Source organism: Gorilla gorilla, chromosome 4 (genome assembly GCF_029281585.2).
Source record: "Gorilla gorilla gorilla isolate KB3781 chromosome 4, NHGRI_mGorGor1-v2.1_pri, whole genome shotgun sequence".
Classification (NCBI taxonomy): Eukaryota; Metazoa; Chordata; class Mammalia; order Primates; family Hominidae; genus Gorilla; species Gorilla gorilla.
Window position 1 is genome coordinate 172065361 of NC_073228.2, and position 10820 is coordinate 172076180.

Below are 10820 nucleotides of genomic sequence, written 5' to 3' on the forward strand. Positions count from 1 at the left end.
CCTTGAAATAGATTCCAACTCTGCTCTGAATGGCATTGCTTTAGCAAACTGGAAGCCCCAGATAAAATTTGAGTTCAGTGACCCTCCTAGATGTGGCCCATGATGATGCATATATCCCCTATCCCTTTCTCCCTGGTGGGTCTTTGGCTACGAACCCCAGGCACACTTTAGCTTAAAGTCGGATTTTGCAGAGTTTAATTTATCTAAGTGAGGAGGAAGACACAACCTCCTTCTCACATTATCCTCTTCTCATATTTACACTTAACACCTGAAGATGCTGCGCTGACAGCGTGTTCAGAGGGAGAACGCGCTTTGGCGGTGGATAATCACACGCTGTGAAGAACGTGAGAAGAGGAGAGTCATGAGCTATTAGGCGGTGCCACAGTGCCAGCTCCTGCCCAAGCAATTCCCTCTAGACAGACTGTTTAGGGAGGCTGTTACCAGATAACACCAATTACTTCTAAAGGAGGAGGGGTGTTGTCTTGTCTCAGAAATGCCTTCCGCAGCATGGAGCAGAGTCACTAGAATAAACATTTCCAAAGGGATTGAGGCTCAGAAACCAGCCATGTTAGAAAATTTAAAGAAGAGGAAAGAGGGAAAGCGGAGGGAGAGGAAGAGGAAGAAGGGGAGGAAGAGGAAGAAGGGGAGGAAGAGGAAGAAGGGGAGGAAGAGGAAGAAGGGGAGGAAGAGGAAGAAGGGGAGGAAGAGGAAGAAGGGGAGGAAGAGGAAGAAGGGGAGGAAGAAGGGGAGGAAGAGGAAGAAGGGGAGGAAGAGGAAGAACGGGAGGAAGAGGAAGAAGGGGAGGAAGAGGAAGAAGGGGAGGAAGAGGAAGAAGGGGAGGAAGAGGAAGAATAGAAAGAAAAGTAAGAGGAAGGAGGAAGAAGAGAAAGAAGAACTACAAGAACTAGGACATAAGGATTGCTGTTCATGGGAATGGCCATTGAAATTCCTGGTCACAGAGGCAGGAGGGCTCTTAACATCACTTTCACCTCCTCAAGGGATCCTGAGCTAGGGAGAGAGAGATCCCTGGAGGAAAAAGATCCCAATGAGGAGAGTCTTCTAAAGACAAGGCCTTCTCAGCCAGTTGCGGTGGCTTACGCCTGTAATCCCAGCACTTTGGGAGGCTGAGGCAGGTGGATCACCTGAGTTCAGGAGTTCAAGACCAGCCTGGCCAACATAGCAAAACTCCGTCTCTACTAAAAATACAAAAATTAGCGGGGCATGGTGGTGCGTGCCTGTGATCCCAGCTACTAGAGAGGCTGAGGCAGGAGAATCTCTTGAACCTGGGAGGCGGAGGTTGCAGTGAGACGAGGTCACACCACTGCACTCCAGCCTGGGCAACAGAGCAAGACGCTGTCTCAAAAAAAAAAAAAAGAAAAAGAAAAAGAAAGAAAAGAAAAAAGGACAAGGACTTCTCTTGCTTTTCTTGGAATTCCCTACCTACCCTATATCCCTGGTGAAAGATGGGACGATTTGATGTGGTATACAGATGAAGTATTAAGTAACAAAAAAACACAGATGGGGAGAGATAGTCCCTTTTCAATGCTCTCTTAATTCTTCCAATTCAGAGGAGAAAGTCTCACTTGATGCTGGTATGTATTTACACCTCATTAACACTTCTTTTTTTTTCCTTGAGACAGAGTCTCCCTCTGTCACCCAGGCTGGAGTGCAGTGGCACAGTCTTGGCTCACTGCAACCTCCACCTCCTGGGTTCAAGCGATTCTCCTGTATCAGCCTCCTGAGGAGCTGGGACTACAGGTGCCCACCACCAAGCTGAGCTAATTTTTTTGTATATCTTTAGTAGAGATGGGCTTTCACCATATTGATCAAGCTGGTCTCGAACTCCTGACCTCAGGTGATCCACCCACCTCAGCCTCCCAAGTGCTGGGATTACAGGCATGAGCCACCGCGCCTGGCCTCATTAACAGTTCTAATCTCCCTTTTCAACAGAGAGAGCAGGTCTAAGTCTCCCTCAGTGGCAGGTAACAAAATCAAGTACTCTAATTTAATTGCTTGACTTTGTTTTCTTTGTTTTAATTTTACAGTTATTTTCTGTTTACACCAAGTAAGCCTACTTTCCCATTCATGGTAGTGACATAAAATTTATTTTTTATTTATTTATTTTATTTTATTTTATTTTTTGAGACGAAGTCTCACTCTGTCTCCCAGGCTGGAGTGCAGTGGCATACTCTCGGCTCACTGCAACCTCTGCCTCCCAGGTTCCAGCAGTTTTCCTGCCTCGGCCTCCTGAGTAGCTGGGATTACATGCAGGCGCCACCATGCCAGGCTAATTTTTGTATTTTTAGTACAGACACAGTTTCACCATGTTGGTCAGGCTGGTCTCGAACTCCTGACCTCGTGATCTGCCCGCCTCGGCCTCCCAAAGTGCTAGGATTACAGGCGTGGGCCACCGCGCCTGGCTAGAATTTATTTTTTTAATGGATTTACCTAAATGGAAAGGCAAATTTATTTTTTAATCAGTAAATAAATAATAATACAAGTGATACCTAGATATGGCAAATATATATATGTCTATATATATGTGTATATATGTATATATATGTCTATATATGTGTATATATGTATATATATGTCTATATATATGTGTATATATGTATATATGTGTGTATATATGTATATATGTGTATATATGTATATATATGTGTATATATATGTGTATATATATGTATATATATTTTTAGCAACAGGTGGCCATGAATATTCAAAGTTGAGAAACCAGTGCTCTCCACCCAGGACCTACCTGGTACATAGTAGATGCTCTGTAAATATATGGCTGTTGCCAGATTAAAGCCAGGCTTCTCTCTGCTTGATATTAACATACTTTTTAAGGGAATTTCAAACTTGTATTCTTTTTTTTTTTTTTTTTTGAGACGGAGTCTTGCTCTGTTGCCCAAGCTGAAGTGCAATGGCACAATCTCAGCTCACTGCAACCTCCACCTCCCGGGTTCAAGTAATTCTCCTGCCCCAGCCTCCTGAGTAGCTGGGATTACAGCTGCGTGCACCACGCCCGGCTATTTTTTGTGTTTTTAGTCAAGACGAGGTTTCACCATATTGGCCAGGCTGGTCTTGAACTCCTGACCGCAGGTGATCCACCCGCCTCGGCCTCCCAAAGTGCTGGGATTACAGGTGTGAACCACTGCGCCCGGCCTCAAACCTGTTTTTTAAATGGACTATTGTTATGTGTGTAGATGCCAAGTCTTTCAATGACTAGTCTGTGCCCAAGGAAGGTGGATAGATCAAAGCTCCCAGATTCCTTCTCCTTAGAGGGTTCTTATATATCCATATTTTTGGCAGCAATGTCAACGTTAAATATCTCACAATAGTCCCAGGGCAGAAGGTAGTTATGCCTGAGCCCCTTCAGAAGTGTGTTCTTAGGCACAGACAGATCCACTGTCACACTACTACTAGTCAGGGTAGCTCTTGCCACATATGTCCAGTGCTCATTCATTCATTCATTCATTCTATAGATACTTACGGAGCACCTATTTTGTGCCAGGCATTGTTGTAGGGCCTGGGGAGACATCAATGAAGAAAACAGGTTTTTAAACTCCCCATGCTGGTGGAGCTTGCCTTCACCAGGCAAGCTGGAGTGAAAGAGATCACAAATACAATAAATGTGGAAATGACACAGCATGTTAGAAGAATGTGACTGTTGTTTTGGGGGGACATGAGCAAGGTAAGGGGACTAGGGATTGCAAGAGGTGGGGATGGGGGGTGGCAGTTGGGGTTGGCCTTACCGGGCAGGCAGAGTCTGAGCAAGACTGAAAAGAGGAGGGAGAGCGAGAGAGGCAGAGGATACGTTTAGGGAAGAGCCTGCTGGGCAGAGGGCCTACCAGCATAAAGGTGGTGAGATGAGTGCATCCCTGGCATGTTCAAAGAACAGCACAGAGGCAGGAGCGAGGGAGAGCATGGGAGATGCGGTCAGACAGGTCGTGGAGAGGGCCCTTCCAGGCCATTAGAAGGACTTTGGCTTTTTCAGTGAAAGAAGTGGGGAGTCCCTGGGGTGCTCTGAACCTCTCAAGAATGTCATGGGCAGCTCCTGATTTTTTTTTTTTGTGACGGAGTCTCACTCTGTTGCCAGGCTGGAGTGCAGTAGCACGATCTCTGCTCACTGCAACCTCTGCCTCCCGGGTTCAAGCGATTCTCCTGCCTCAGCCTCCCGAGTAGCTGGGATTACAGGCGCCCGCCACCACGCCCAGCTAATTTTTGTATTTTTAGTAGAGACAGAGTTTCACCATGTTGGACAGTCTGGTCTCAATCTCCTGACCTGGTGATCCGCCTGCCTTGGCCTCCCAAAGTGTTGGAATTACAGGCGTGAGCCACCGTGCCCGGCCAGCTCCTGATTGAAAGGCTCACTCAGGTTGCTGTGCTGATAAGGAATGTGGGGTGCAGAGCGGAAGCATGGAGGCCAGTTAGACATCCCTCGGGAGGTGCTGGACTGAGTAGAGGCAGTGGAAGTGGCGAAAGGAGACACGTACTCAGGACCTATTGTGAAAGTAAAAGTAAAGAATATAGCTGCATGACCCGGCAATTCCACACCTACACATACACACAAGAAAATGGAAAACAGGCTTTCAAACAAAAATTTGTGCAGGAATGTTTATAGCAGCATTATTCATAATAGTAAAAAAGTGGAAACGGGCTGGGTGCAGTGGCTTACGCCTGTAATCCCAGCACTTTGGAAGGCCGAGGCAGGCAGATCACGAGGTCAGGATATGGAGACCATCCTGGCTAACACGGTGAAACCCCATCTCTACTAAAAATACAAAAAATTAGCTGGGTGTGGTGGCACGCACCTGTAGTCCCAGCTACTCGGGAGGCTGAGGCAAGGGAATCACTTGAACCCAGGAGGCGGAGGTTGCAGTGAGCCGAAATCGCGCCACTGCACTCCAGCCTGGGTGACAGAGCAAGGCTCAGTCTCAAAAAAAAGCCAAAAAGTGGAAACAACCCAAATATGTATCAACTGGTAAATGGATAAACAAAGCACACTGCATGCTCCACAATGGATGAAACTTAGAACCTTAAAAACATCATGCTGAGTGAAAGAAGCCAGACATAAAAGGCCATGTATCATGGGATTCCATTCATGTCAAATGCCCGAAACAGGTAAACCCATACAGACAGAAAGCAGTTTGTGGGAGGGGTAATGCAGAGTGACTACTAATGGGTATGAGGGGCTTTGGGAGGTGATGAAAATGTTCTGAAATTAGTAATGATTGTTGCATAACATTGTGAATGTACTGGAAACCACTGAATTGTGCACTTTCAAATGGTGAATTTTATATGAATTTTACATTTTTTTTAAAGGGAAATGATTAGGCCAGGCACAGTGGCTCATACCTGTAATCCTAGCACTTTGGGAGGCCAAGGTGGAGGGATCACCTGAGGTTAGGAGTTGGAGACCAGCCTGGCTAACATGGCAAAACCCCGCCTCTACTAATAATAATACAAAAATGAGCCAGGCGTGGTGGCGGGCACCTGTAATCCCAGCTACTCAGGAGGCTGAGTGAGTGTTTCAAGGCACGGACATCCAGGAATCTCTATTGATCAGTGTGGAAGGAGTCTTTTTCTCAGGACCTAGACCATTCGGCAGAGGGCAGGACACTTGGGGCAGGTGGCATAATTCCCAATGCAAGGACTTGATGTTGACCTCTGTGGCAGGTGGTCTTACTCTGAGCAGTCAGTGCCCTTTCTTGGTTTCTCTTTAAAGAGTAGGAAGGCTGGGCCGGGCACGGTGGCTCATGCCTGTAATCCCAGCACTTTGGGAGGCCGAGGGGGGCGGATCACCTGAGGTCGGGAGTTCAAAACCAGCCTGACCAACATGGAGAAACCCTGTCTCTACTAAAAAATACAAAATTAGCCAGGTGTGGTGGCACATGCCTGTAATCCCAGCTACTTGGGAGGCTGAGGCAGGAGAATTGCTTGAACCTGGGAGGCGGAGTTTGCAGTGAGCTGAGATTGCGCCATTGCACTCCAGCCTGGGCAACAGAGCAAGACTCCATCTCAAAAAAAAAAGAGAGTAGGAAGGCTGGAGAAAGCCTCTCATGGTCCAGAGGACTCTGCTTTCCATCTGTGTCCAGCTCTTGGAAACCCCTTTCCATAGTGAGCCAGCCTCAGTGCAGCGGCCCCAGTCCAAAAGGCCTGCACAACAGTAAGAATCATCACTTATCCCTCCAGTCCATCCTGTATATCCAGCCTCTAAACACACTGCGTGGCCTGTGATAGATGCTCCCTTAAACACTTGCTAAATAAAGGAGTTGATATTTATTGAGCAGTTAATGTGCCAGGCACTGCGAAAAGCCTTTATGTGGATTTTCTCCTTTGATCCTCATAACAACCCAATGAGACTGACACAATTATTATCCCAATTCATATCTGAGGAACCTGAGGCTCAGAGTGGGGCTGGGACTTGCCCAAGGTCTCACAGCCAGGGGATTCGAAGCTAGATCTGTCTTACTTGAGCAAGGGTCTTCTTAATCACCACATGGTGGTTATCAACTGACCAAGTTTGATATCTGCTTCCTAAAACCCACGTATGGAAGCCCTGGGTCTGGACTCAGGAGACAGTCATAAGCTCTTCCTCCCTCCCCTTTGGGCCCTACACCCAACCACCCATTTTATTTTGTTCTCTCTTTAAGCTCCGCTGCTGCTCTCCATCCATCATGATTTCAGAAACCTTTATTTTTGTTTTCCACCATAGATGTGAAAAGCTGGCTTGTGATGTTTGGATTTCAGCTTAGCAACATCATTCCTGGCTTCCCAAGAGCCAAAATGTATTTCGTGCCTCCTCCCTATGAATTGTCAGAGAGTCAAGCAAGTGAGAATGGACAGGTAAGCAGAGGTTCCTGCCAAGAATCCAAATGATTGTCATCATTCCCTTTTGCAAACAGAACCTCATGGGAGCCAGGGGCATGTCAGTGCAGGAAAACATTGGAGCTGGGTATAAAAGGTGTAGGACACATTGAGACTTCCCAGGAAAGCGAATGTCAGTGCTGTCGCCTGTCTGGCACAGCACATATTTCTTCCCAAGTTCGATTATTGCCTTAATTGTGGTATCATTATCTGTTCAGTAGAATACCTTTGAGTCACTCCTTGATTAACAACAGCACAGAGAAATCTAGCAGCAACCTACCATCTGCACTGCCTATAAGATCATAACCCTTTCAGCTTTTATGGGACGTCATAAAACTGTGGTTTGCAGTTTCTGTCCCATTAAAGAACATTTTTATGCCCCACATAAAACCTCGGCGCTTTATGGCCAAGCGTATACAGATTGAGTTTTCAGAACATAATTTGTGCTTGGGTCTTTCTGCGATGACCGAGGGGTGGTCAGTTTCCATCTGGGTGCAGCTGAGACCTCTGCTACAATCAGATGGGAGGGGTTCAGATAACCCCTGCTACAGAACCGGCGCTCAGCACTATCAAAGTCTGAAAGGTCTCAGCTGCTCTGAATAATTGTCCAGATTGTGTAACTATAGAGAGGCAAGGAGGAGCTGCTGGGTAATTGAGAACAGCGTTCACTCAGTCCTGCCCCTTGGGGACCACTCAGTGGATGAATAGCCATCATTTCTCTCATTTATCTAAGTGCCCTTACCTCCCAAACGCAGCCTCTCCCATTATCCCAGCCTGTCCCCCCAACCACCAATTGAGACAAGTTGTAATTTTCGAGTGGAGAACTCAAGGCCAAGGAGGTAATGGTGATTTCATCCCCTGCAGAACCAGGGCGAGGATCCAAAACAACTGCCTCAAAGCCAGGGGATATTCCCTCTGGCCCTCAAAGCCTGACTCTCTCAGTCTGGTGCTTCTCAAATGTTCATATGCACACAGATCACCCAAGGCATCTTGTTCACACGTAGCCTCTGACTCAGTAGTTCTGGAGTGAGGCCTGAGATTCTGCTTTTTGAACAGGGCAGGTCCCAGTGATTCCTCTGCTGCTGGCTATACTTTGAGTGGCAAGGTCTTAACCCAAGGAAGTTAATGAATATCCAAGTCATTGGCCTCCAGGAAATCTAGCTTACTGTGGTGGGGTTCGAGGCTGTTCAAATCAACATCCTGCCCTTTGCATCAGGACATTCCTGGGTCTAAAGTGGGCAAGGCAGTTGCCAACCATCAGAGTACAGAACAGGGCACTTCCCGAGTGGTGGCATGACCCGGTAAGTGTGTAGGTCCAGGTGCCCATGCCAGCAAACGGTGAACCTCCTTTACCATTTCTTTAGTTAGTGGCAATTGCAAGATGGACAGACCACACCATCAGAGCATTAGTAATCAACCAGCCATCCATAGTTCAGAGCACTGGTAATCAACCAGCCAAGCATAGTTCCAAAAGCTACGACTCCCATCAGCTCAGATCTGGATAGACCCAACACTAGTTCTTGCAGGAGAGTTCCAAGCCTTTCTCTTTGTGACTCTTTTTGAGAGAGCTGACCAGCTCATCTTCTGAGCTTTCTCTATTTTCTTATCCCCACAGCTCATTACAGGTGTCCAACAGACAACAGAGAGACATAACCAGGCCTTCATGGCTCTGGAAGGACAGGTCATTACTAAAAAGCTCCACGCCAGCATCCGAGAGAAAGCAGGTCACTGGTTTGCCACCACCACGCCCATCATTGGCAAAGGCATCATGTTTGCCATCAAAGAAGGGCGGGTGACCACGGGCGTGTCCAGCATCGCCAGCGAAGATAGCCGCAAGGTGGCATCTGTGCTGAACAACGCCTACTACCTGGACAAGATGCACTACAGCATCGAGGGCAAGGACACCCACTACTTTGTGAAGATTGGCTCAGCCGATGGCGACCTGGTCACACTAGGCACCACCATCGGCCGCAAGGTGCTGGAGAGCGGGGTGAACGTGACCGTGTCGCAGCCCACGCTGCTGGTCAACGGCAGGACTCGAAGGTTCACGAACATTGAGTTCCAGTACTCCACGCTGCTGCTCAGCATCCGCTATGGCCTCACCCCCGACACCCTGGACGAAGAGAAGGCCCGCGTCCTGGACCAGGCGAGACAGAGGGCCCTGGGCACGGCCTGGGCCAAGGAGCAGCAGAAAGCCAGGGACGGGAGAGAGGGGAGCCGCCTGTGGACTGAGGGCGAGAAGCAGCAGCTTCTGAGCACCGGGCGCGTGCAAGGGTATGAGGGATATTATGTGCTTCCCGTGGAGCAATACCCAGAGCTTGCAGACAGTAGCAGCAACATCCAGTTTTTAAGACAGAATGAGATGGGAAAGAGGTAACAAAATAATCTGCTGCCATTCCTTGTCTGAATGGCTCAGCAGGAGTAACTGTTATCTCCTCTCCTAAGGAGATGAAGACCTAACAGGGGCACTGCGGCTGGGCTGCTTTAGGAGACCAAGTGGCAAGAAAGCTCACATTTTTTGAGTTCAAATGCTACTGTCCAAGTGAGAAGTCCCTCATCCTGAAGTAGACTAAAGCCCGGCTGAAAATTCCGAGGAAAACAAAACAAACGAATGAATGAACAGACACACACAATGTTCCAAGTTCCCCTAAAATATGACCCACTTGTTCTGGGTCTACGCAGAAAAGAGACGTAAAGTGTCCAAAAGGAACAAAAGAACAAAAACGAATAAGCAAAGAAGAAAACAAACAAAAACAAAACGAAACAAACACACAGACCGATAAACAAAGAAGCGAGGATAAGAAAGAAGGCCTCATATCCAATTACCTCACTCATTCACATGTGAGCGACATGCAGACATCCGCGAGGGCCAGCATCACCAGACCAGCTGCGGGACAAACCACTCAGACTGCTTGTAGGTCAAATACTTCTGACATTTTCGTTTAAGCAAATACAGGTGCATTTAAAACACGACTGTGGGGGTGATTTGTGTGTAGCGCCTGGGGAGGGGGGGGATAAAAGAGGAGGAGTGAGCACTGGAAATACTTTTTAAAGAAAAAAAAACATGAGGGAATAAAAGAAATTCCTATCAAAAATCAAAGTGAAATAATACCATCCAGCACTTAACTCTCAGGTCCCAACTAAGTCTGGCCTGAGCTAATTTATTTGAGCGCAGAGTGTAAAATTTAATTCAAAATGGTGGCTATAATCACTACAGATAAATTTCATACTCTTTTGTCTTTGGAGATTCCATTGTGGACAGTAATACGCAGTTACAGGGTGTAGTCTGTTTAGATTCCGTAGTTCGTGGGTATCAGTTTCGGTAGAGGTGCAGCATCGTGACACTTTTGCTAACAGGTACCACTTCTGATCACCCTGTACATACATGAGCCGAAAGGCACAATCACTGTTTCAGATTTAAAATTATTAGTGTGTTTGTTTGGTCCAGAAACTGAGACAATCACATGACAGTCACCACGAGGAGAGAAAATTTAAAAAATAAAAATAAAAACAAAAAAAATTTTAAAAATTAAAAAAAACAAAAATAAAAAAGTCTAATAAGAACTTTGGTACAGGAACTTTTTTGTAATATACATGTATGAATTGTTCATCGAGTTTTTATATTAATTTTAATTTGCTGCTAAGCAAAGACTAGGGACAGGCAAAGATAATTTATGGCAAAGTGTTTAAATTGTTTATACATAAATAAAGTCTCTAAAACTCCTGTGGACACTGGTCTTGTGTGGAAATGCTTTGAGATGAGAAAAAGGCAAGCATTACTGGAGAAAAAGAGGAGCTGCCCAAGTGTGTGGAGGCTGAGCTGGTATTTTGAACACCTGGAGGAGCTTTTTTCTTTTTTTTTTTTTTTTTTTTCTGTGAGACAGAGTCTCACTCTGTTGCCCAGGCTGGAGTGCAATGGCATGATCTCGGCTCACTGCAACCTCCAC

The 10820-nt window shown here is 46.7% G+C and overlaps 1 protein-coding gene across 47 annotated transcripts in view; it reads left to right on the plus strand.

Annotated features, from left to right (window-relative positions):
* TENM2 (teneurin transmembrane protein 2) overlaps positions 1–10603 on the plus strand; it is a 1282302-nt gene extending 1271699 nt beyond the window's left edge. For all 47 annotated transcript variants that reach the window (XM_055387572.2, XM_004042960.5, XM_063706913.1 and 44 more), the window contains 2 exons: positions 6722–6852; positions 8489–10603. In XM_055387572.2, the coding sequence (XP_055243547.1) occupies positions 6722–6852; positions 8489–9250 (893 nt within the window). In that variant the 3' untranslated portion in view covers positions 9251–10603. The remainder of the gene's footprint in view (positions 1–6721; positions 6853–8488) is intronic.
* The last annotated feature ends 217 nt before the right edge of the window (positions 10604–10820 follow it).